Source organism: Eptesicus fuscus, chromosome 10, assembly GCF_027574615.1.
Source record: "Eptesicus fuscus isolate TK198812 chromosome 10, DD_ASM_mEF_20220401, whole genome shotgun sequence".
Taxonomy (NCBI): Eukaryota; Metazoa; Chordata; class Mammalia; order Chiroptera; family Vespertilionidae; genus Eptesicus; species Eptesicus fuscus.
In genome coordinates, this window is record NC_072482.1 from 74,716,002 (window position 1) to 74,743,259 (window position 27,258).

The following is a 27,258-nucleotide window of genomic DNA, read 5'->3' on the forward strand; positions in this document are numbered from 1 at the left end:
TTTTAGTTTAGTAATTTTATCAAAGAAAATAACAGTTATGTGATATATTAAATAGATAAAATTAATCTATGCTTGGATTTGCTTTTAAATTTCAGGAATAATTGAATGTTTTTTCTTTATCCAAAGAGGACAAAATCAAAATCTTTTTTTCTTTTTTATTTTATATTTTATTGATTTTTTACAGAGAGGAAGAGAGAGGGATAGAGAGTTAGAAACATCGATGAGAGAGAAACAGCGATCAGCTGCCTCTTGCACATCCCCTACTGGGGATGTGCCCGCAACCAAGGTACATGCCCTTGACCGGAATTGAACCTGGGACCCTTGAGTCCGCAGGCCGACGCTCTATCCACTGAGCCAAACTGGTTTCGGCCAAAATCAAAATCTTATAAGTAAAACTAAAGAACTTATTTGTATCCCATAAAGAGTCTCAGTATAGGCAACACTGATATGTATTTCTTTTCCCCCATAATTTGTTTCAATAACATAAATATTTTGAGGAAAAATATTGATTTCAAAAAATGTCATTTACATTTGAAACATATTTGTCCCACAAAGAAAGTGTGTGGTACCCCAGTGATGTGACAGCAAAGGCAGTGTGTCACCTCACACCACAGATCCCAGCAGTATAGTCTCTAACTGCTCTACACAAAGGAACTTTTAAACAATATATTGATTTCAGAGAGAGGGAGAGAGATAGAAACATCAATGAGAGAGAACCATCAACATCAGTCAGCTGCCTCCTACACACCCCCTCTTGAGGACCAAGCCCGCAACCCAGGCATGTGCCTGAGGGGGAATCGAACCGTGACCTCCTGGTTCATGAGTTGATGCTCAATTATTGAGCCTCACTGGCCATGTTACTCAAAGGAACTTTAAAAGTCTTCACAATCTCTCTTACCCTGAAAGGAACTCATTAGGTCTTGACTTTCTTAATGGTCTGGGGACCAATTCTGCTACTTATTCTCTTCTTTATACCTTTGCCTCGGCTGTTGTATTTGGCATGTGTACTTCTGCCCCTGCTTTGTCTCTTCCTCCAGTTTCCTTTGGGCAATTCCCCTCCAAGTTTTCAGGACCCCATTACCCTCAACAAACTGAATAACCCCCCTTCCCAGGCTGCTTGTCTTTTCAATTTACCTAACCTGGGGTAGGCGCTAGATAACTGCCAGTGGTTCTGAAATAAATGGACTGTGAGAGAATACCTCTTCAATCTCCATCCCAAAACTAGGTATGTATCATTTCCTTGATGTCTTTCTAGCTTAAGTTACTTAATATTTTTACAAAATAAAAGAGAGAAATTGTTTTCAATTTTAGCAACCCACTGATTATTCAGGTGATTTGAGGCTCTGAGCCCAGCCTCTAGTTTTCTTATGCAGACCTTCCATGAAAACTCAGTTTAGAGAATAATATAAATTCTCAATAAAGAGTTCATAATTGTTCCAATAAACCATTGAAAAGTATTTGTAGGACATTTCTTCTGAGAAGTCAAGTATAGATTTTATTCTTTGAATAATGAGTGTACAAAAAGTATAAAATGAGTAATGTGCTGCATCAAACCAATGTTCTACTAGGCCCACGACTACTCTTCTGACAGTGACTGTAAGGGTTGTTTTATAAAATGTTAAAGTGTTTGCTCTTCATGATTATATTTTCACAGGTTAACCTAAATATGAGTAAATTCCTCTCACAATCTATCACAGATCTAAAATGTGAAAGATGTTACTGGGAGAGTTTCCAACCAATCATTCCTAGTTGTAAATTGTCCTTTTAGATAGTGGCAGAATTGATGCTTATCAGTCACCCTGTCTTCTGACTCGGCAGTCAGCATGACCTTTTTTCAGAAGTTCTCGACACCCTCATCTGCTGTCCTCTTGTTCCGTCAAGCACTCCAGGGTTTCTCAACCTTGGCACTGTTGGCATTTGGGGCTAGATAATTCTTTGTTTGGGGGAATGTGCATTGTAGGATGTTTAGAAGCATCTCCGCCTCTACCCACTAGGTGCCAGAAACACTAACGCCCTCCAGTTATAATACTGAAAAGTGCCCTCCAGACATTACCAAATTTTCAAAATCTCTCTCTGACACACACACGCACACACACCTTTGAGAACTGTTCTATTTTAATTTTTTTTAAGTATCTAATATTGTGTGTGGATATATGTTTTTCCTTAAATAAAAATTTTCCTTATTTTAAGATCCTGTTCATGGAATTTTGCTTTCATGTTTTTCATTACTGGCAAATATGGAAATATTTGTATTGCAGCTATAGACTGACCTCCTTTAAAACAGCAGATTCATATAGAGATGTATCCAGCCAGCTGTGCAAGGCTCAACATGATGAGTTTATATTAAAAATGTCTCTTAATTAAATGGCTCTTGACTACCATTTATTTCCTTTGCTTGGTAAATTAACTGTATGCTACTCTTCCCATTAGGCCATTGAAAATGAACTGTATGCTAATGTTCTTGTTATTATTGAGCATTCACAATGAGAGTGTCATAATGGCCTCTAGTGTTAATGTCATTCTCCTTTAGTTGACATAAAAAGGAAGAACGTTTTTACTTAAGTGTCTCTGTTATCCACATACCATAAAAGATCTCATTCAACATAGTACAACAGATTTGCTGTGATCACTCTTTTACTGAGCTTTGTTGTACTTGAGTCTTTTCTTTCCTTTTATCCCTGTTTCTGCTTCCCCATTACTATGGGCGCGCTTAAGCAGCAGCCTCTTACACATTGGTGTACCTTACACAGAGGAGATATGTAGAATGTATCTCCAAATGTCGGCATCTCCTTTGTGAAACATGCTCTCTGCCCTGCCATGCCAGCTTCAGAGTCGCTGACCTGAAAGCAGCATCATTCCCAGGATAACTGTGGGAAAGCATTCCTCCAAGATCAGGGAGGCTACGTTTACCCGTCCTTAAACTCACTGGCAGGATTAAGGTTTTTTTATTGCAACTTTTGTAATTACCACAAATACCATGTGTAATTATTTAGTCTGTTTTAGCTGCTAAATTTGTACGTTAAAGATATTATAAAACAAAATGGTTTGTGCTTAGATATAAACCTGTTAAAGAAGGCAACTGGCCAAAACCGATTTGGCTCAGTGAATAGAGCGTCGGCCTGCGGACTAAAACGTCCCAGGTTCGATTCCGGTCAAGGGCATGTACCTTGGTTGTGGGCACGTCCCCAGTAGGGGTTGTGCAAGAGGCAGTTGATCGATGTTTCTCTATCATTGATGTTTCTAACTCTCTATCCCTCTTCCTCTCTGTAAAAAATCAATAAAATATATTTAAAAAAAAAAAAGAAGAAGGCAACTGAAGAACAAATTTAAAAACCACATGGCCAAACAAGTTTGTTTAAGCTAATACAAATAGGTAGGTAGATGGATGGATGGACAGATAGATAGACAGACACACATGTACACATACTGAGATGATGAGGAATAAGGAATCATTAGATTGGACTGCTGACAGACTGTAAGTATAATGAAGATTGAAGAAGGAAAAGATTAGGTAAAGGAAATTAGGTCAAAAGGGAAAGCATCACTTATTGATTCTCCTCCCATGGCTCATGTATATGACTTTTTTCTTCTATTCCTTTCTTTCTTTTTGGATAGAAGTAGAAGGGCTAAAAGTTCCTTGAAGAAAGGTGCTGTTTTGTTCAAAATTGAATTATTAGTATCAGGTGCGAAGCAGGTATAAATAAATGTTTACTAAATAAAGGATCAGGTAAACCAATAGGAGCAGCTGTACTGAGGTCAGACCTGACCCCTGTCAGGGACATCAGCAATGATGGAGTTGCACACAGGCAGATGTTCAGCAGTGCACAGAGGGTGACAATGGACTTCATAAAACTGCCAGGTCTCCTCCAGTATCTCCAGGTTCCTTCCCTAATCTCCCATCTCTAGGGAATAGTTCTGTCTAAAAGATAAGTTGGGTGATCCAAATGATTCTTCAGTTTGCACAAATTCAAAAGCGGGTGAGGAGAGGGCCTACCCAGTGCTGCTAAGTTGGTTGAACATCACCCCAAGCACTGAGAGGTCACCAGTTCAATTCCTGTTCAGTGCACATGCCAAGGTTGTGGGCTCAAATCCTAGTAAGGGGTGTGTGGGAGGCTGCCAATCAATATATTTCTCTCTCCCCCTCTCCTTTCTTTTCTCTCTAAAATCAATAAAAACATTCTTTATTAAAAGGGGGGGCGGTGGTATTCTGATGTTTCCTGCCTTCTCGGTTATCTGCAATAAGTTTTCACTCTCTTCAAACCAGGTCATTTAGACCACCAGGAAATAAATGCATGGAAGCAATTATTTGTCTGTTTGATGCCAGATGCATACATTGTGCTTGGTGTGTGTGACTTTGCACACCTGTCTTACCAGTCCCCAGGCCTGAGGGTAAACCAGTTATCCATTTTTCTCACTTCTACTCTGGAACTTTATCATTGCTGAAGAAAGTCACATAATTGTATTAGTTGTCTGTGTCATATTTCTGATTCCAGCCTTAATGAGGCCCATGGTCTTGACCATTCATTCATGTTCTTCCTAACTGACTCCCTATCCCATTCCTTACAGTGCCTGGCTGGTCAAAATAATGTCCACCTTTCTCAAGCTCTTAAGCTCTTACTCCAACTTGACTTTGTCTCCATACTTTCTTAAAGAGAAGATATTCAACATTAACTGCCTCAGCTTCTCATGCCTGCCTTCTCTGTATTTATGTAATTCTGTAATTCTCTCTTAAAATAGCATGTAGAAAGTCAAACATCAGGGGGGTTTACAGTATAATAGAAATGTTTTGATAGAGTTCTATATTAAATGCTAGGGGAACAAATAGAAATGGTCCCTGACCTAAGCATAATGAAATCAGCAAAGGCTTTCCAGAGAAGTTCATTTCTAAATTGAGCTTTGTAGGAGAAAGTGACTTTGACGCAAACTGAGCAGATATATTCTAAGGGATTATACACTTGGGCCACCACAGATATTTCATCATGGCTGAAGCTTAGGATGCAAAATGAAAAACAGAGCTGAACCTCAACAAGTAAGTAGACAGAATCAGGAAGGTTCTTGTACGGCATGTTTAAGAGCTGGGTTTTATCCTAAAGGTCAGTAGGGAGACAACAAAGGATGTAAAGCAGTGGTTCCCATTGTGGGACACATGCCCCATGGCGGGGGGGGGGGGGGGGCAATTTGATTTTTAAGGGGAGCAATTCAAGAATGAGTTATTAACAGTGAATTTTTTGCATTTCTTATGGTCCTAGGAGCCTTATATACAGGATATTTATACATATTGTGGCATATTTATGCATTTCAGTTCTCTATTATATGTTTTGAAACTTTATTTGCTATTTTTCATATCACTTCATATTATTATTATTTTTTAACGATTTCTTAGTGGTTTCTTCCTCAATACTTGTCCTTTTGTTCTTTTATTTTTCTCTTTCATGGATGCCATGTTCTTTGAAAGCTTGTTTAGACCAAGTTAATGGCCTTTTAGGCTTCCTCCACATGAATAAAAGTTCACTTTTGAATAATAAGATTTATATGTCATGGAAGGGGACACCAGGATTTTAAAGATGCTTATGTGGGACATGGCCAAAAAAAGGTTGGGAACCACTGATGTAAAGCATGGAAGATGACATCAAATTGGTTCTTTCAAAAGCTCATTCTAGAAACTCTAAAAAGACTAGGAAAAAGCAGTACTGGAAGAAGTCAGAGCCGGAAGGGCTATTGCAGTAATCCAAGCCAAACATTGAGAAAGTAGGATTTGGTAACTAAATCCACATGCAGGAAAAGGAGAATTCTAGGTTTCCAATTTGAACACCTCTATGTATAAGAAAATAAGAACTTCACTTTGGAGACAGTTGAAGTTTGAGTATATGTACAGCAGCCAATTGCAGATCTCTTAAAGGCTTCTATGGGACTCAGGAGAGATTTGAAAACTCAGACTTAATCCTGGCTGGAGTGGCTCAGTGATTGAGCGTCTTACCTATGAACCAGGTCACTGTTCCATTCCCGGTCATATACCTGGGTTGTGGGCTTGATCCTCAGTGTGGGATGTGCAAAGCAGCCGATCAATGATTCTCTGTCATTATTGATGTTTCTATCTCTATCCCTCTCCCTTCCTCTCCAAAAAAATCAATAAATATATTTCTTGCCAAAAAAAAAAAGAGAGAGAGAGAGAAGTCAGCTTACAGGGCACTTTTGATGAAATTTTATGGATCCAGCTGTTTTAGAAAAACTATGTTTATAAGATTTGGTGAAAACTAACGCTTGCCAAATCATTATGAAGAAAACAGGAGATCTGAGTTCATTGTATAGATTTGGAAGTCATTAGCATAAATGTGCTGGTGAATCCATGGGAATAATGAAGTGTAAAGAATGAATAGGACAAAGAGTAGAAGTCAATAAAGGATTCCAGATTTTTTGGAGGGGGAAGAGCTTGGGAAGGGCATTGCTATGAAATAGCCCCCTGATCCCTGCCTACAGCAGTCTTCATTCTTCCATGCTCCAGCCTCAATGAACCTTTTACCTGCCTGCTGGAGAAACCTTCCTAAAATGGAAATCAAGTCATGACTTACCAGCTCAGAAATTTTAGTTGACTCTACATTTGTCTACCTAGTCCAAATTTCATGAATTTTTTGAGATCCCAGTAGAAGTTTTGGCTTACTTTTCCTCATCCTCCAAAACAGGCTCCTGAGTATGCTTGCTGCCCTGCAGACACAGCCCTCAAACCTTTGCTCAACCCCTTTTCTCGAACTATGTATTTTTTGGCGCTTCTCCAATTATCAGAATTTCAATTTATCCCTTAAGATCTAACGAAATGCTCCTTCCTCTGAATCCTTCTTCAAAAGCCTCAGTTACAATTCAAGTCTTCTGTTCTTTTTCCACACACGTTTTCTGTTCACCTTTGTCATAGCATCTATCTCCCTCTGCCTTGTTAGCTGTGTCCATGCCTGTCCCCTTTTGAGTATAAGCTCCTTGAGCCTCCCGGCTTTGTATCCCTGGTGTCCAGTGCAGTGCCTCACTGGTAGAGTGGTGTTCCACAAGTATGTGTTGTGTAATGGGTAATATTAGTATCCAAAACTACAAATTATGCATCACAGTGAAGGTCTTCACCTTTTAGTATATTTGTAGAAACTGCATCTTAATACAGAAGAATATTTTTGTCCTTAAGTGAAAGCATTGCAATTGGAGGATTTAGCATGAAATACAACTCATATTATAATAAATTTTAAGATCAAAGAATCAACATCAAATCTATATGACTATTTAAAATTGTAAAACTGTGCTCCTGGAAACACAACTTGAGCAATAGAGGAGACCTGAAGAAGTTGTCTAGTCCAGTTGCGAACTCTGTGTAGTTCCTGATTCTTCAGCTCTAGGATGGGCCAGGCCACCAAACCTTGCTTTACCTAGAGTACCTCTACCTTTAAGTGTTTATATATGAGGCTTTCAAACAAATTTGTACTGGACAATTGTTTTGCTGTTAAATCATTTTGAAAGGCAGGACCGTAACCTTCAGGCTTCTTCTATACCTTTGGTGACTCTGGGCCTCCACTTCCTCATCTGTAAAGTAGAGAATGGTGCTGTGATAGTTCCTGCTTCCATTCTGAGCCCCTGCTGTCCATTTTCAAGTAAAAAACAGACCCCCAAGAGAAGCAGCTTACTTCAGTCACAAAGAGGACTAATGACAGAACCAAGGCTAGAATGTAACCACCAACCCTGATTGTTGTTGTTGTTTTTCTCTCTCTCTTTTTAAAAAAATCCTACAAAGTGGATATAAACAAATTATGGATTTGAATTATTTGGAAAAGGTAGATATCGGGATTATATAAACAGCATGTAAAACTAGGGCTATACTATTTTTATATCAAATTTGCTTTGTTTAAAGCTGGTGTGCTAGTTACAGCAAGCATTAATTGAACACTTACTTGATTTTCCATTCATTCTTCAAGTGTATAAGAAATATTGGGATGAGTTGTTTGCATGGCCCATTTCTCTTTTACAGAGCTATTTATGAGTTATTTTCTTCTTGGATAATCTCCATGTAATCAGTAAGAGCACTTAAAATCATTCTGCTAATCATTCCTTTCATGTTTAAGTCTCGCTGCATCTAAATTTAAAAGCATCAGAAGTTGAGAGGTTTGGGGAAGCAGGAGTCTCGAGGTTCTCATCCCTTTATTCATCTCTTTTGCTTTGCTCATCTTTCTCTCTTCATCCCTTTCTCTCCAAATCAGGGTATCCATGAAGAGGAATGGAAGTCACGAAACAACTGTCTGAGAGGTTGTGTGGACAGGCGGGAAAGAAGGGCAGTCATGCTCTTTGGCTTTGTTGATGATGGGGGTGCTTATGGGCTGATGGCATTGTAGCCTTGGGAACGTTTTTGTTTAGTGATGAAACAAAACAGCTCACAGAGACACCGCCTTCCCTCTCCTTCTGCCTCCATGACTAACTATATGGCGTGCTACTGCTGAGACCAAGGAATGAGTGAATAAATGTCCTTTTACAATAAGTGTTAAAACTTTGTAATGTGGATACCCTACTAATTTGGTTTCACAGGGTTTGAACACAAGCCACCTTTGCATCATGCACATTTGGATATGTCAGTTACAGTAATGCAGTAATACAATAAGGAAGATGACAGGGACAATGTTTAACCTACATAAGACAAACTTTCTGAGGATGGCACAGCATCCATTTCCCATGAACAGACAATTAAAAATAGGTTTGGTAAAACCTGCACATGGTAGTATGTTATACTCATTTGTCAAGGTCACATCAAGTAATTAAAAGTAGCGTTGTCTTAGTGAAGTATAATTCAGTTTGACTTCTGTCTCCTCAACCTCTGGACTAATTCAAATTCTAAGTAGAGCTATTGTTTAAGTGTTTGTTTGTTTTTAATCCAGTAGTTTTATGAAAATGTCATACATAAATAAGTATATTTATGGTAAGATGCTTATCTTGCCATGGACAAAGAGATAGAAGTAATACTTAGACCATGAAAAGAATAAAGTATCTTACCTTTAATTTGATGGCTACTTTTGGCACTTATTCCATAAGTCTATAGAAAACTGAAGAAATATTTGATGCTTTTTGAACTAGGTTTTGATGGTTTTCTTAGCTTCTTAGTCTATTGGGTTGAAAGCAGGCAAGTTATTCTGCAATCTGAATTACTCCTTGAATTTGAAATTTTTATATTTTTGTACTTTTCCCCCTCAAACACATTTTAACTGAGTCGGATCATCTTCGCTGGAAGGAAAAAATCAGTGTTTATTATTGTTCCTTTTAGTATTCTCTGGAATTGGGTCTCTTACTACATTCTTTTGTCATAAGTCTTCTTGTTCTTCAATTCTTGTCTTTATTATACGCTTGATTTAATGCTGTACAGCTAGCAATAATCCTATCTAATAAAAGCATAATATGCAAATTGACCGTCACTCCAACACACAAGATGGCTGCCCCCATGTGGTCAAAGATGGCTGCCCCCATGTGGACACAAGATGACCGGCAGAGGAGGGCAGTTGTGGGCAATCAGGCCTGCAGGGGAGGGCAGTTGGGGTTGACCAGGCCTCCAGGGGAGGACAGTTGGGGGGACCAGGCCTGCAGGGGAGCGCAGTTGGGCGTGACCAGGCCTGCAGTGGAGGGCAGTTGGGGGGGATCGGGCCAGCAGGGGAGGGCAGTTAGGGTTGACCAGGCTGGCAGAGGAGGGCAGTTAGGGGTGACCAGGCCTGCAGGGGAGGGCAGTTAGGGGAGACCAGGCCTGCAGGGAAGGGCAGTTGGAGGGGGACCAGGCTGGCAGGGGAGGGCAGTTAGGCATCGATCAGGCTGTCAGGGGAGTGGTTAGGGGGTGATCAGGCTGGCAGGCAGGAGAGCAGTTGGGAGCCAGCAGTCCTGGATTGTGAGAGGGATCCCAGATTGGAGAGGGTGCAGGCTGGGCTGAGGGACACCCCCACCCCGCGTGCATGAATTTTATGCACCGGGCCTCTAGTATAACATAGTTATAGTCCAGAAAAACACAATATCCTTTTAAAACCTTTTTTATAAGAAAAGTAATATTTGTTTAAAGGCATTCGGTATCCATTCTTGCTGAAGAATGATCTTATAGAAATTTAATTGTTAAGGAAGAAATCTAAAAAGGCAAAACAAGGTTCAGTAGAGATAAGACTGGGAAAGCAGTAGTTACTCAAGCAGTAGTTACTCAAAATGGAAAGAGAAGGTTGTACTCCTTTTCTTTCATTTTGGATTTCGTTTTTTAGTTGTTTAATTTAAATAAATACATATGGCATATCACTTTCATTTATATATAACTAGAGGCCTGGTGCACGAAATTTGTGCCCTGGGGGGTTGTCCCTCAGCCCAGCCTGCACCCTCTCCAATCTGAGACCCCTTGGGGGATGTCTGACTGCCTGTGGGATCGGGTCTAAACTGGCAGTTGGACATCCCTCTCACAATCGGGAACTGCAGGCTCCTGACCGCTCACCTGCCTGCCTGCCTGATTGCCCCTAACTGCTTCTGCCTGCCAGCCTGATCACCCCCTAACCGCTCCCCTGCTGGCCTGATTGACGCCTGACTGCTCCCCTGCCGGCCCAATCGCCCCCAACTGCCCTCCCCTGCCGGCCTGATCACCCTTAACTGCTCTCGCCCGCAGGCCCGATTGCCCCCAACTGCCCTCGCCTGCAGGCCCAATCACCCCCAACTGCCCTTGCATGCCAGCCTGATCGCCCCCAACTGCCCTCCCCTGCCATCTTAGTCGCCCCCAACTGCTCTCCCCTGCTGGCCTGATGGCCCCCAACTGCCCTCCCCTGTCGGCCTAGTTGCCGCCATCTGCCCTCCTCTGATGGCCTGTTCGCCCCCAACTGCCCTCCCTTGCAGGCCTGATTGCCCACAACTGCCCTCCCCTGCCGGCCATCTTGTGGTGGCCATCTTGTGTCAGCCATCTTGTGACAGCATGGGGGTGGCCATCTTGTGATGACGCGAGGGCGAGATGCCATCTAGGCTTTTTTATTAGTATAGATTTAATTTGTTTGTAATTCAAAACATGAACAGAGTAACAATTTACATTTTTATGTGAATTTTAAATGGACCCTTTTCATAACAGAATTTTCTATAGAAAACATTTGCAGTCTATTTTATGGCAACATTGGGTTAATTTATAAAAAACTGTCTTACAACAAACACCCTTTTTCCACAGTATACTTGCATTTGGAATTAATGCTCATATTCTTGAGGAACCATCTAACTGAGTATAATTCGGCACCACTGAGAGCACTTACGTATTTGTTTTTCTCACAGTGGTGTCATTAATAAAAGATACTTGGAACCCCTTTTTTAGAAAATTCAAAGAAGTCTGATTCAATATTTTGCATATAGTAGAGTGAGTAGACTGTGAAAATACAGAGTATACTGAAGAGATTACAAAGTCAAGATGCAATGAACTAAAGTAGCAAACCATATAGTAGTATTAGAATAACTAGAGGCCTGGTTCATGAAATTCGTGCATGGGGGGGGGTGTCCCTCAGCCCAGCCTGCACCCTCTCCAATCTGGGACCCCTTGAGGGATGTCCGACCGCCCGGTGGGATCGGGCCTAAACAGGCAGTTGGATATCCCTCTCACAATCCAGGACTGCTGGCTCCCAACTGCTTGCCTGCCTCTGCCTGATTGCCCCTAACCGCTTCTGCCTACCAGCTTGATCACCCCCTAACCACTCAGCTGCCAGCCTGATCGATGCCTAACTGCTCCCCAGCCGGCCGGATTGCCCCTAACTGCCCTCCCCTGCTAGTCTGGTCACCCCTAACTGTCCTCCCCTGCAGGCCTGCCCCCCCAACTGCCCTCCCCTGCAGGCCTGGCCCCCCCTGCAGGCCTGATCCCCCCCTGCAGGCCTGGTCCCCCGCAACTGCCCTCCCCTGCAGGCCTGGTCCCCCCCAACTGCCCTCTCCTGCAGGCCTGGTCCCCCCCCAACTGCCCTCCCCTGCTGGCCTGGTCTCCCAAACTGCCCTCCTCTGCTGGCCCAGTCATCCCTAACTGCCCTCCCTGCTGGCCTGCTCACCCACAACTGCCCTCCCCTGCAGGCCTGGTCCCCCACAACTGCCCTCACCTGAAGGCCTGGTCACCCTGAACTGCCCTCCCCTGCAGGCCTGGTCACCCCTAACTGCCCTCCCCTGCGAGCCTGGGGCCCCCCAACTGTCCTCCACTGCAGGGCTGGTCCCCACCAACTGCCCTCTCCTGCTGACCTGGTCTCACCCAACTGCCCTCCTCTGCCGGCCTGGTCACACCTAACTGCCCTCCCTGCTTGCCTGATCGCCCACAACTGCCCTCCCCTGCAGGCCTGTTACCCCCCAACTGCCCTTCCCTGCAAGCCTGATTTTCCCCCCAACTGCCTTCCCCTGCAGACCTGGTCCCCCCCAACTACCCTCCCCTGCAAGCCTGGGTCCCCCCCAACTGCCCTCCCTTGCTGGCCTGGTCTCCACCAACTGCCCTCATCTGCTGGCCTGGTCACCCCTAACTGCCCACAACTGCCCTCCCCTGCAGGCCATCTTGTGGTGGCCATCTTGTGTCCACATGGGGGCAGCCATTTTTTACCACATGGGTGTGGCCATCTTGTGTCTTGGAGTGATGGTCAATTTGCATATTACTCTTTTATTAGATAGGATTTAGGCTGATGCTGTAGGACTCTGTTTGCCACGCACCTGTAAGCTGGCTTTCCTTACAGAGTGCTTAAGAGAACTGTTGGTTTAGTTTAAGGTGACCAGACGCCCCCTTTTGGTGGGACAGTACCGATTTTTAACAATTTGTCCTGCGTCCCGCGGCATTTTAAAAAAGTCCCAATTTTTGGAAAGAAGGCACGACAAGCTAGGGAACGGCGGGAGAACGGGAAGGGAATATATGGTTTTCGGCGGCCATGTGGCTATTTAGCCAGGATATGAGTTTTATTATTTTTGTTAATTTTACAATGTTAAACTTTAATAATAAAAAATAATTGTTGAGAACTGATTATCGAGAACTGCTTATCAAAGTTCGCATTGTTGATCAGTTGTTGGAATTCGACCACCATTGTTTGGACTTAATGAACAATGGCTTTTTTTGGGGATTGGCAACGACGAAAACATTTTGTAACTGTCTCTCAGACGATACACATCGTACTGCGTGCTAGTAAGCTAGTTAAACAAGTGATGTCATTACAAATCAGCTATTCAGATAATTTAGGTAATTTATTTATTTATTTCATAAATACATACATTTTCTTGAATTTAGCAGACAGTACTCGTATTATTTATATTTTATAGTGGCGGCAAAAAGTCTAGCGCCGGCCTTGAAAGTGACACTTATGACTTACGTTACGGCAAATTCAGAGGAAAAATAATACAAGTTAGTATTCTTATTATTTAGAAAGAAATATAGGATTAAAATAATTTTTAAAATATATTTACTTTATAACAATCAAATTAATTTAATTTATAAACTAACAATAAAATATGTTCATGTAATTATGTACCTACTTACTGTGTTTTTAAGCAATATGTATATAATAATTTATAATATAATTTTAAATTATTTTTTTTAGATTTTTAACATAATGAGTAAGAAAAGAGGATGCAAATTCAACGATGATCTAAGAAGTGAATTTTCTTTTATTAAAAAAAACAAAAGCGATTACAATATAGACCAAATTTTTAATCAAGAACCCTCCCCCGGGCCGAAACCGGTTTGGCTCAGTGGATAGAGCATCAGCCTGTGGACTCAAGGGTCCCAGGTTCGATTCCAGTCAAGGGCATGTACCTTGGTTGTGGGCACATCCCCAGTAGGGGGTGTGCAAGAGGCAGCTGATCGATGTTTCTCTCTCATCGATGTTTCTAACTCTATCCCTCTCTCTTCCTCTGTAAAAAATCAATAAAATATATTAAAAAAAAAAAAAAAAGAAGAAGCACCTCCTCCCCCCCTGGTCAATGGTGTCCCGCTCTACCAATGTTAAAATCTGGTCTCCTTAGTTTAGTTGTGTTCAGAACCTGGCATGCTCTCTTCTCCTTCAGCAAGTTGGTAGGTTTTCAGCATGTGAATATTACCTGGTCATATTCTCTAATTTTTGACTTATTGTTTGTTTGTTTTTTCTTCTTTTACAACAGTCAGTCAACAAGGACAAATCTCAGGATTTCAGATGGGGCTTGGAATCTATGACACAGTAAGCAACTTCTCTTCCTAAATAATTTACAGTGATAAATAGTTGTTTTTTATTAAGGACAATTTCTCATTTTCCTTTTCAAAACATCACACTCTTGTTAAGTTTCAGATCATTGATTTTTAAAAGAGTTTATTTAGCTGTTGCCCTGGCCAGTTTGGCTCAGTGGATGGAGCATTGGCCTGTGGACTGAAGGGTCATGGGTCCAAAGGCACGTACCTGGTTGCAGTCTGTCACCACCCCTGTCGGGGTGTGTGCAGGAGGCAACCAATCAATGTGTCTCTCTCACATTGATGTCTCTCTTCCACTCACTCAGAATCAATGAAAAAATATCCTCGGGTGAGGATTATCAAAAAATAATAATAATTAAAAAATAAAAGAGCTTAGCAGCTTTGAGGAGAATATTTTAATGGTTGGATGTTGAGGAAGTGTATGAAAAGTTGTAAGAAATAAAATTAAGTTAAAATATCACACTAAAGTTTTCTTTCTGTGGACCCATTTTGCCATTTATCTTAGTTTAAGTAACTTTTGAAATGACATTAACTGAAAACAAGTAGGTTATGTGGTAAAAAAAATTATGAAATGTCTATTTTTAGGCATTAAAGAAAAAAAGCTAGTACCCAGAACACTACCATTGTACATTTTCTACAAATGTCTAATGTATTTGAGCAATCTTTTCTGAGGTATTTATTTTAAAAGATCTTTAGGAAGTTTTGTATTTTTATTTGCTACTTGCTGAATCATTTAATACATAAATAGAAAATCCCTCTTTTAAATTCAAAAAATCACATCAAAACATTCCCCAAATATTTCTCAATTTTTGTCATTGCAGATTATTTTGTACCTAATTTTAAGCCCAAACTTTATACTCACACATTATTAGCAAACTATCACATGCCTCAAACATGCCTAGAACAAATTAGCTATCTGTCGTGCCCTTCCATCACCCCCATAACACATGAGTGAATGCTTACACACATGCACACAGATAATCCCTGCTGCGTTTCTTTCAGGGAAATACTTTTTCAAGTTAACCCTGTTACACACTTTGACATTTTGAAAAATAATGTTTTCCGGCTCAAAAATTCTGATTCAGATTACAGTCTAATTTACAGGAATTATCAAATGAAAGCATGCATTATTTTACAAGATAGTATTTCAGTCTACAGACAAGAGATAAGCATGAGTTTTAAATGACATTTAAAAGAGTCACCGAATCATGATCTAGAAGATGCCTTAGAAATTCTTTCTGTATTCCCCGTTTTATAATCAAGAAAACTAATAGGAAAGGTCTTGTGCAAATTGCACAGGGCACATTTATGTCAGCCTAGGACCAAGACCTATGTCTCCTGATTCCCAGGGGTGTGTGTGTGTGTGTGTGTGTGTGTGTGTGTGTGTGTGTGTGTGTAACTATATTCAGTGTTGTCAGGCTCCTTGGTAACATACCATTTTGCTGTAAGTTTAAAATCTTTCTTTTTGACAGAGAAAGTCCATTCACTATATGTAGCCCTGTATCGTTTCAGAGCACAGTCACTGACATTATCACATTTGAGTCTCCCCACTGCCCTGGGAGAGATGCAGACCCAGTGTTCTGAACCCTCTTTTCCATGAGGAGAACAGGATCTGAGAGGCTGTTATCTGGTACCAGATCGTAAGCCCTCTCTTTCCTCATCTGCGTTTCTTTTCAGGCTTTCCCTCTTTTATCTGTCAAAAGGTCCAAACACATCCCAGGTCTTTCTGGTTTTTGTTTTTGTTTTATCTCTCAGGTATGTTTTCAGTTCCAGTCTCTGAATAATTGAAATTGTACATAATAGTTGATAATACAGTCACTGGCCCTGAGGAGATTATACTCAATGAGAGATTACACATATGAAAATAGAGACTGGCCCTGGCCAGTGTGGCTCAGTTGACTGAGTGTCATCCCATGCACCGAAGGGTTTTGGGTTCATTTCCCCTTCAGGGCACATGCCCAGGTTTTGGGCTCGATCCCCAAAAAGGGGTGTGCATGAGGCAGCCAATTTATGTTTTGCTTTCACATGATGTTTCTCTCTCTCTCTCTCTCTCTCTCTCTCTCTCTCCCCCTGACCTTCCTCTCTTTCTAGAAATCAATAAAAAATCTTTTTTTAAAAAAAGCTGGAACAATAAGGACAAACTCTATTTCAACAACAACAAAAAATGACCACATTTAATATATCATGGGAACAATACTCGTGGTGTGCTTGAACAGGTTTTTAAAACTTTTTACCTCATATGTGAATTAAAGACTGTAGTCACTCTGACTACGTTGGATACCTGTTTCTAAGTGATACAGAGATCCTTGCCATACTCTCCAGATTCAAGTTCAAAAAACCTCACAAACATCCCAGCTTCTCAAGGCTGTCAGAGCAGCTTGCCTTCTCCTTTCGAACACAGAGTGTTTGAGGAGCTTCTGAAACTAAGTTTTCATGAGAAGTTCAGATATGTCTAAATGCTCCAGTTCATCTAAAGCCTTTGGGCTTTCCCTGTACTCACAGTTTCTTAGAATAAGGTGGAATTAAGATACATTTCTCATGACTTGAAAACCATAGGCTAGTGAGTACTATTTATAGCCCAGTATGTACCAAAAAGTCATCTCTATTTCTTTAACTTAACTGAGTCCATTGAACCCAAGTACCATGAGAGTAGACATTCTTCTTCCTGACCTTATGGAAAATGAGTGGGAAAGCTCCAGTCTCTTTTTATTACCATTCATTATGATATTATTATAGAGCTTTTTTTCATAAATGCCCTTTCAGGTAGTTTCCTCCATTTTTTAGTTTTCCAAGAGTTTGTATCAGGAATGGATGTTGGATTTTTGTCAAATGCTTTTTCTGCATGTTAAGATACCCATATGAGTTTTTTAATGTTTTAATGTGGTAAATTACATAGATATTTAAATAGTAAACCAACTTTCATTCTTAGCATGAATTGGCTTGATTTCTAAAATTTTATTTAAATTTTTTTGCATTTTGTTATTGAGGAGCACAGGTCTGTAGTTTTTTTCCTTGTTATGTTTTAGTCTGGTTTTGGTATCAGGGTAAACTAACCACATGGAATGAATTGGGAATAATTCCCATCCCTTCAGTTTTTTTGAAGAGTTTATATAGATTTGGTGTTCTTTCTTATGTAAATTCTGTTTCTTTAGTGATATTCTCTTTTTGGTGAGACAGTTTTCTCATATTTTCCCATAGTTCTTTATACATGGCAACTAGAGGCCCGTTGCACGAAGAGATTCGTGCAATAGGCCTTCCTTCCCTTGGCTTCCAGCACCGGTTTTCCTCCGGCACCCGGGACCCAGGCCTTCGCTCTGGCCAGAGTCTGCCTTCTTCGTCTTTGCTGCAGACTCCAGCTGGAGTCTGCCGTCTTCATCTTCGCTGCTTCCCTGCAGACTCCAGCTGGAGTCTGCCATCTTTGTCTTCGCTGCAGACTCCGGAGTCTGCAATCTTGTCTTCACTGCGACACTCCACTCCTATAGATCCCTTCGCCCCCCGCCCCCTGCCCTCCCTCTCATAGCAGGCGTCCTGCCCTGCCTGGCCACTCAGCGCCTGGAGCAGTTGGGCGACTGCCATCTTTGGCCTTCTAATTTGCATACTCACTCTGATTGGCTGTGGGCGTAGCGGAGGTACGGTCAATTTACATGTTTATCTATTATTAGGTAAGATATGTATATATTGCTGTATTCATATATTTTATTTCTATATATCCTATAAGCCACTCACTGCACTGTTATTTTTCTTTTTGATTAAACTGCCATCTTTTGAAGAGATAAAAAATATTAAAGTCTTACATATTCGCCCATTTTGTTACAATTCCAATGTTTTTCATTCTTTTATGTAGACTCACATTTCCATCTATCTTTTTTCTTCTGCCTAAAGAATTCCCTTTAACATATCTTGTAGTGTTGGATAGCTAAAAATGAATACCTTTACTTTTTGCATGTCTATGAAGGTCTATTTCATCTTTCTTTTTGAAAGCTGTTTCATCTGGTATTCAGTTCTGTGTTGAAAGATTTGCTGTTTGTTTGTTTGTTTGTTTGTTACTGGAAAGATACCAGCAAGAAATAGGCTGTTATGCTTATCTGTGGTCCTCTGCATAGCATGTTTTCCCCCACTTTGGCTATGTTTAAGATTTCTCTTTATCACTAGTTTTGGGCACTTTAATTATGATGTGCTTAGTTGTGATTTTCTTCATATTTCTTGTGCTAGGGGTTAGTTGAGCTTGGTTCTGTAGGTTTATAGTTTTCATTAAGTTTGGAACATTTGGGACCACTTTTTCTTCTGCCTTTTTCTTTTTTCTGTGCCCAATTGTTTCCCTCCTCTTCTTTGTAGATTCCAATTACATGTATGTTAAGCCATATGAAGATGCCCCATGTTTCCAGTGTGGCTCAGTTGGTTGAGCGTCATCCATGTGCCAAGAGGTTGTTGGATCTATTCCTGGTCAGGGCACATGCCTGGGTTATGGGCTCGGTACCCAGTGGGGGCATGCAGGAAGCAGCCAATTGATGTTTCTCTCTCTCAAAAAAAAAAAAAATCAATAAAAGCATATTTTAAAAAAAGATGTCCCACAGCTCATTAATGCTTTATTTTTTAAACTCCTTTTTGTCTGTGTTTCATCTTGCATTGTTTCTATTGCTATGTCTTCCAAGTGGTTTAATCTTTTCCTTGCAATATCTACTCTGCCTTTAATCCAGAATATTTTTCATCTCAGACATTTTAACTTTCATCTCTAAAAATTCATTTTGGGTCTTCTATATATCTTCCATGTTTCTACTTTACCTTTAGAGCAGGTGGAATACAATTACAACTGTGATAATGTCTTTGATAATTCTCACGTCTGTGTCATGTCTGAGTTAGTTCCCTGTGTGTGTGTGTGTGTGTGTGTGTGTGTGTGTGTGTGTTTATTATGGGTTATATTTTTCTATTTTTTGCCCCCACACCTGGTAAATTTATATTGGATGCCACACACTGAAATTTTTATCATTGGCTGCTAGATATTTTTGTATTCCCAGAAATATTCTTGAGCTCTGTCTGGAATGTGGTTAAGCTGCTTGAAAACTGTGTAATCCTTTCAGGTCTTGCCTTTAGGGTGGGACTAGAACCTTCGTTAGTCTAGGGCCATGGTCGGCAAACTGCGGCTCATGAGCCACGTGCAGCTCTTTGGCCCCTTGAGTGTGGCTCTTCCACAAAAGACCACGGCCTGGGCGAGTCTATTTTGAAGAATTGGCGTTAGAAGTTTAAGTTTAAAAAATTTGGCTCTCAAAAGAAATTTCAATCTTTGTACTGCTGATATTTGGCTCTGTTGACTAATGAGTTTGCCGACCACTGGTCTAGGGCTACTTATTCCTCACTACTGACACGATCCCTCTCCCAGTGCCCTCTGAGTGGTGAGGCTCTCCAAGCCGGCTGGTGGGTACAGGCCCTGCTCCTGAATTTTCTAGATACATGCGCTCATCAGTGCCCTGCAGGTCTTCGGGTTTGCTCACCAGGAGCCTGTGTCCTCTGGCATTCATGAACTCTGCCCATTTTAGTTTTCCCAGACTGTCAGCTCTTACTCATGTTCTCACCAGGCTCCATGCAGGTTTCATCTCCCGGTGCCATGGCCTGGAAACATGTGATAAACATGTGATAAACTGGGCCATTATAGGGCTCATCTCCTTTATTTTCCATATCTTGGGAAACACTATTCTTTGTTGCTTCTGATTTAGTGTCTTGAAAATTGTTGGTTCATATATTTTGTCCAGTTTTTTTGGTTGTTCTAGGCAAGAAGTAAATCTGATTCCTGTTACTTTGTTAGCTGCAATCAATGGTCTGGATGTTTTATGTCTTTTCAAGTTTTCTTTCCTGGTATCTTTGGTTGGGTCCACTGTGCATGTGTGTCATTTCATTAGTTGTCCAAGTATAAAAAGAGTCTACATAAGTGCAGACTTCTGACTTCTTTTGAAAATAATCCACACTGTGCATTCTTTCATGACATCCGCCAGCTGAAGCTGAGACAGTGGGCTGCTCCCGTGGCTGGTTGCCCACCTCCAGCCTGTCACAGGGCTGTTGTATTGTCTGTAGCTTCCTTCATTCACCTTACACTGTGACCTGCACAGACGTTTGAGTTTACTTTAATGTTACAGCATAGGTTCCCCGGAGATAGGCCGAAAGGGTGGACTTCAGACTGATTAAGATTGTAAATCATCAGTCCTTTTTTTCAGCGCTATTAGAACACTAACCTGGTGTCATACTCATTTTCAGCCTTTCTCACTCATCAGTCTACTCTTTTCTTAAATATACTTTACTCATTCTTTCATCTTTATAATTTCTGACCTTTTTCTTCTCAGTCATCTGACTTCATTTTACTTACCTATACATCTCCACATTAGTGTTCTCAAGCCGCCATGGCAATACCACAGCCTGGGTGGCTTCAACTACAGAAATTTATGTTTTCACAGTTCTGGAAGCTGTAACTTCCAGATTCCAGCAGGGTCGCAGGTGGCCACCTTCTCGTTGTGTCCTCATGTGACCTTTCCTTGGTGCAGGTGTGAAGAGAAAGATTTCAGGCATCTCTTCCTCTTCTTATAAGGATACCAGTCCTATAGATTAGAGCCCCACCCTTATGACCTAATTTAAACTTAATTACCTCCTTAAAGGCCCTGTCATGGTTAAGAAAGAGCCCAACCAGTTAAAGTTTTATGTCTGAATTATTTTGAGCAACTCCCTGTCTCTCGCCTCCCCCCACCCCCCACCCCCCCATACAATCACTCGTATAGTGCGTCAAATGTTTTTCTCTTAGGGCCTCCCACTGATTTTCCTTCCCATTTCCATTGCCACTGTCTTAGATAAGAGCTAGCAGCATTCTTACTGGCTCCCTATTGCTGATCTTTCCCTCCTGTAGTTCTCAAGTGGGCAAAGAACAGAGCCGTGGATATGCAGGTGAGGAAGAATGAGCAAACTGGCCGAAAAGTCACCCTAGTAGAGGTAAGAGGAAAACTAGGAGAAAGTTGTGTTAGGAGAAAGTTGAGTCGATAGGAAAAGGTGTTAGAAGAGTATGGTCAACAGTGACAAATGCCAAAGAGAGGAGAGGTTAAATCAGGACTGAAAAGTGCCCTTCAGGATTGATAACTGAGAAGCAGCAATTGTGACTTTCAAGAGGATGGTTTGATGGAGAGTCCTGGAAGCATGAATCAGATTGTCTCCAGCCCAAAGGGAAAGACCAAGACCATCAGAATAGATTGCTTCTCCAAGAAGCTGACTTCAAAGGAAAGGAAATGCGGGGCAGTAACTAGTAGAAAGCTCAGGAGATAGAGAAGGTCTTTATAGAGAGGTGAATGAGAAGAATATTTACAAACGGGAAAGAGTTCCTTGAGAGGAGACATTGAAGGTATACGAAAAGAGGGAAGTCCCAGGGGACCTAAGGAAATACAGGATTAGAATTTGAAACAAGAGGGGAGAACTTTCCCACTGAGAGAATCAAGTGGGACAAAATGTGTTTGCATGGCCAACCTATTTGATATGTACTATTTGATTATTTGTTTTAAAATAAAAGTAATTTTGGAAATTTTCCACAGCCTATTCTTTCTACCTGTAAAGAAATCATGGTCTGAGTCACTGCTAAAATGCGCCTAAACTAGGCCTTGATCTTCTGGCTCCATGTCCAGGGTTATTATTATTTTTTGTTGTTTTTTGTTTTGTATATGCAATAAACATTAATATTTCAAGAAAAATGTTTTTTTATTTTTTTAATAAATCTTTATTGTTCAGATTATTACAGTTGTTCCTCTTATTTCCCCCCATAGCTCCCCTCCACTGGGTTCCCACCCCATCCTCTGCCCTTACCCCCCCACTGTCCTCATCCATAGGTGTACAATTTTTGTCCAGTCTCTTCCCGCACCCCCCACACCCCCTTCCCCCCGAGAATTGTCAGTCCACTCCCTTTCTATGACCCTGATTCTATTATATTCACCAGTTTATTCTGTTCATCAGATTTTTTATTCACTTGATTTTTAGATTCACTTGTTGATAGATATGTATTTCTTATCACTTTGTTGTTCATAATTTTTATCTTTACCTTTTTCTTCTTCTTCCTCTTCTTAAAGAATACCCTTCAGCATTTCATATAATACTGGTTTGGCGGTGATGTACTTCTTTAGCTTTTTCTTATCTGTGAAGCTCTTTATCTGACCTTCAATTCTAAATGATAGCTTTGCTGGGTAGAGTAATCTTGGTTGTAAGTTCTTGATATTCATCACTTTGAATATTTCTTGCCACTCCCGTCTGGCCTACATAGTTTCTGTTGAGAAATCAGCTGACAATCGTATGGGTGCTCCCTTGTAGGTAACTAACTGCTTTTCTCTTGCTTCTTGTAAGATTCTCTCTTTGTCTTTTGCCCTTGGCATTTTAATTATGATGTGTCTTGGAGTGGTCCTCTTTGGATTCCTTTTGTTTGGGGTTCTGTGCGCTTCCTGGACTTGTAAGTCTATTTCTTTCACCAGGTAGGGGAAGTTTTCTGCCATTATTTCTTCAAATAGGTTTTCAATATCTTGCTCTCTCGATTCTTCTGGCAAACCCATAATTCAGATGTTGGTACACTTGAAGTTGTCCCAGAGGCTCCTTACACTATCTTCATATTTTTGGATTCTTTTTGCTTTTTGCTTTTCCGGTTGGGTGTTTTTTGCTTCTTCATATTTCAAATCTTTGACTTGACTCTTGGGATCCTCTAGTCTGCTGTTGGATCTCTGTATATTATTCTTTATTTGAGTCAGTGTATGCTTAATTTCTAGTTGGTCCTTTTTCATATCCTTGAGGGTCTCACTAAATTTCTCAGAGGTTTCTAGAAGATTCTTGAGTAACCTTATAACCATGGTTTTGAACTCTATATCCAGTAGTTTGCTTTCCATCATTTCTTTCATTTGTGACCTGTTTCTTTGTCTCTGCATTTTTGGCTGCTTCCCTGAGTTGATAGAGTGGCTTTGTGTGCTAGGTGTCCTATAGGGCCCAGTGGCTCAGCCTCCCCAGTTACCTGAGGTGGACACTCTTGGTGCACCCCTTTGTGGACTGTGTGCAGAGTCTTGTTGTAGTTAAGCCTTGATTGTTGTTGGTATCACTGGGAGGAATTGACCTCCAGGCCAATTGGCTGTGAGGATTAGTTGTGTCTACGATGGGAGAACTTCTGTGCTGGAGACACCCTTATGGGGCAAGACTTGCTTCAGTGGGGCTTTGGCACTCACTGAGTCTGCCACCTGAGTGTGTGTTTCTTATGGTTCTGAAGAGTTGTAATCTGGATGGTCTCATTCTGACTACTGAGTACACTGGCTCTTGGATCTCCAAGGAGGTGCAAAGTCAGCCACTGCCTGAGGCCACCCAGCAGGAGCTACAGAGAGATCTGCAGATTCCTCCTCTTTGTTTGGGTTTTAGAGGTGCCCAGATGAAGCCCAGCTGTGAATCATTGCAAGCTGCTGTGGAAGCTTCATTTGGAAGCTCTGGGATTCTCTGACCCAGCTACAGTATGTTAGGTTTTAGATTGCAAAGGGCCAGGCCATTCATATACAAAAGCCTCTGCGCACAGCTTGGGAGGGGTTGTAAATTGGGTGCGCTTAGCTCTCATGGAATCACCAGGTCAGAGCAAACATCAACGTCAGCCCTGCCCCAAAAAGTTCCCTGGGTCTCTGTGTCCTGCGACACCATGCAGGAACAATGATCGCTGCAAGCACCTCTGAGAGAAAGCTGCCCTCGTGTTCCGGCCCAATGCCAGACAGTCCAGTTTCTCACTGTATGAGTCTGGATCCTCAAAGTCTCGCCCGGAACTGGAGTTTAGAGCAGTCGGGAGCTTGTGTCTCCCTCCCGATTGAAAAAGACAACAGCGTACTCAGTTGCCAGCCCCCTTCCGGGTGCACCTCCGTACCTCCGCACTTCACTTCTGCACCTCTGCACCTCCTCTGAGTCTCAGTGTGCTTTTCTCTTTCCTGATAGTTGTACAATTTCCACTCAGCCAGCCTTCCTGTGGCTCTGGATGATATCCGTTTTGTCTTTTAGTTGTAGTTTTGAAGTGAAGTGGTTGTACAAGGCAGCAATTTCAGGTATTTACCTATGTCGCCATCTTGGTTTCTCCCCAAGAAAAATGATTTTAAGTATAATGATGTTACATGCAATAAACATTAATATTTCAAGAAAAACGATTTTAAATATAATAATATTACATGCAATACAGGGTTATTTTTGTAACACAATACTTGGTTAACTCTGGTGAGTGCTTGCAGGCAGGTATTAGAACATGCTCCCACTTTTTCTCCCCAGTACTTAGCCTGGTGAAGGCCAAATAGTAGACCTTCAGGGAATATTATTGGATGGAATTTCTTGTGGGGTAGAACCCAGTATTTTTATGAATCTTCTTTTTTCCCATGCACCATACACACAAACACTAACCTTGTTTCATATTCATTTTCAAAATCTTGCTGTTCAATTTTTCTTTTTCTTTTCATATGATTTGCCTTTAAAAGAGGCCCAGAGCCCTGGCTGGTGTGGCTCAGTGGATAGAGTGTCGGCCCATAGACTGAAGGGTCCCAGGTTCGATTCCGGTCAAGGACACATGCCTGGGTTGCAGGCTCGACCCCCAGTAGGGGGCGTGCAGGAGGCAGCTGATCAATGATTCTCTCTCATCATTGATGTTTCTCTCTCTCTCTTCCTTCCTCTCTGAAATCAATAAAAACATATATATATATATATATGTAAAGAGGCCCAGACTTTGTTATTCTCTTCCTCCATTAGCTTACTGGGATTCTTTAGGAGGAGACTGGATTTGGATTTATTCTGTGTCTTTAATTCCTTCCCTCTTGCAGCAAATCTGCCTCTTAACTCTCCAGTCTCTATGCCGTCACCATTCAACTTGATAACGTGTGCCACTCTTGCTCTTCCCCTCGTTGTCAGAGGTGTACACTTGACTATGTCTTCTCGTTTTCCTTTAATTCTATTTGTTTTCTCCCTTTCATGGGCAGTCTTTGTCATTCTCTATCCCGTCTTCCTTCCTCTTCTTGTCTGATTCATTTCCCTTAAAGAAGTTATCTTTACTGCCTACTTCAGCTTTTCCTCGTTAAATTTCTCTTCGGCTTCCCTCCCTCAAGGGTCCTCCTGGCTTCTTTCTTTACTAGCCTCTCACAGTGCAGTCTCCACCTGGTCGATTTAACTTGCCCTTCACTTTCTGCACCTGCAAGATTCACTGTTTCCAGCTGTTCTCCCCACCCTTTCCCTTTTCGATTCTGTCCTGCCACTGTCATGAACTTCCTCTCCCTCTGCTGTGCCTTGTTGGTGCTCTGAGATCCTCACCGTCCTCACTACCCCTGCACATGTTTGTAGGGTCTCTGGGTGATTTGTGCCCAGCATCCATTTGAGCCTTTACTACTTTCTTTCCCATTTTTATCAGACCCTAATTTTCCCAGGTGTTATGTACTTGACCTGTATCCACACAGGGACAAAAGTTATGCACCCCATACCTGTACCATTTTATCCGCTACCTCACTTGCTTTCGTGAGCTTCACTTAAAACATTTTTGGGCTTCTCTTATCTGTGGTAGCTCTGTTTAACAAATTTAAAATAGGAAGTAAGGACTAACAGGATTCTTTTCCCTCATGTGTAAATGTTTTTCATATGAAAATATAGCGCAATCATTTACTTAAGACTGGAACTGTCTGTCCCTAAAGGCACAGATGTTCCCTAACCCTCCTTCGCCACCAGGAAGGCCCCGAGGAAGTAGTTGGCCTGCCCTGTCTTGCCATGTTGCTTTAGGCTTTACTTTTATCAAGAGTGATCAATGGAATTGACGACCACCTTAACCAGAATGCCATCATTCTTAGGATTCCGTTTGTTTTCTAAGAGCAACCAAGTGTTAGGCCCTTTCTGTTTAGAGAAAAGACAACATTTTTGTCTAAGTCCAGATACCTCTGTTCATCACTAGTGTATGAATAACTGCATTAACATTTTCAGGTTCAACCCCACTAGTTTATCACCCTCAGTTGTAGAATGCTTACTACATTTCTCTGAAGTAGCAACTTCTTGTTTCATCTCTGTATTGATTCTTGGAGTTCATTAGTGGTATGATTTGTTTTATTTCAAAGCTGCATCTAGATGCATAATTAATCATCACTATCTTTGCCCATCGAAAATAACACACAACAGTTTTTGGATTTATTTGAAAAAATATATAGTAGTTTGCCCACTTGTAAAACTAAACACAGCCATAGACTAAATGAAAGAATGCTATTTAATAAAATGGCCCACATGTTTTTCAGTCACTGACTGTGAAGCATGATCCATGACAATTGTTTTTCCCAGTGAATGAATAATTTTATTTCCCAGTGAATGAATAATTTTATAAACTCTGATTGCCTGCTCTTAATTTCTGGAAGTTATCCAGGGTTTGGAGTACTTAGTGTCTGTTTTTGAGAAGTGTATTTTTTGCTTATATTGACTTGCCAATGCTGGAGCAGGCTTTAAGCAATTGCCGATGATACTAAAAAATGTTGGTCACAAGGCAAACTAGAAGATGGGTGTTTAATGTTTGGGTAGTTGTGTGTGTGTGCATTGCACAGTGTGTTTTATTACCTGTGCCATTGTGCCTGGGCATGCCAAGATTTGATCGTGGCCAAAAGACATTAAGTTCATTAAGTACATTTTGTGTACTTTTCTCCTAGTAAACAGTTGAAGAAGAATGAAGAGACAAAGAACCAAATACACAGAAATAAAGTGACAAATTAAACCAAGTGGAATTTCTCTTCAGAATTCAGAATTTTCAGAAACTAAGGAAGAAATAAAGTATCCAGTATTCTTGTCCTTATGAAAGAATCTAGAAATATCAGAAGCAAGGGATGCTTGAAAAAATAAATGTGGCAAAAGAAATGTGGCCTTTTGAGTTTAATTGTTATAAACCATTTTGATTGTTGTTAAACAAAGTATTGGTACTTGTATTTATTGGTAATTGCCTCAAAATTACATTACCACTGTTCAAAACCAGTAAAGTGAAAACCATAATTACTACCCAGCAAATATGAAGAAAAAGTGTTTACATTGTTAAGATGTTTACTATGTATTTGTTTAATATT

The 27,258-nt window shown here is 41.1% G+C and overlaps 1 protein-coding gene across 10 annotated transcripts in view; it reads left to right on the forward strand.

The window, feature by feature from the left end:
• Positions 1-27,055, forward strand: part of AHI1 (Abelson helper integration site 1) — a 159,891-nt gene extending 132,836 nt beyond the window's left edge. For 8 of the 10 annotated variants that reach the window (XM_054721679.1, XM_054721681.1, XM_054721685.1 and 5 more), the window contains 2 exons: positions 14,113-14,168; positions 26,851-27,055. In XM_054721679.1, coding sequence (XP_054577654.1) covers positions 14,113-14,168; positions 26,851-26,914 — 120 coding nt within the window. In that variant the 3' untranslated portion in view covers positions 26,915-27,055. Of the gene's footprint in view, positions 1-14,112; positions 14,169-21,062; positions 21,146-26,850 lie in introns of those variants that run through there. The other 2 variants (XM_054721680.1, XR_008557177.1) reach the window with 2 other exon arrangements.
• The last annotated feature ends 203 nt before the right edge of the window (positions 27,056-27,258 follow it).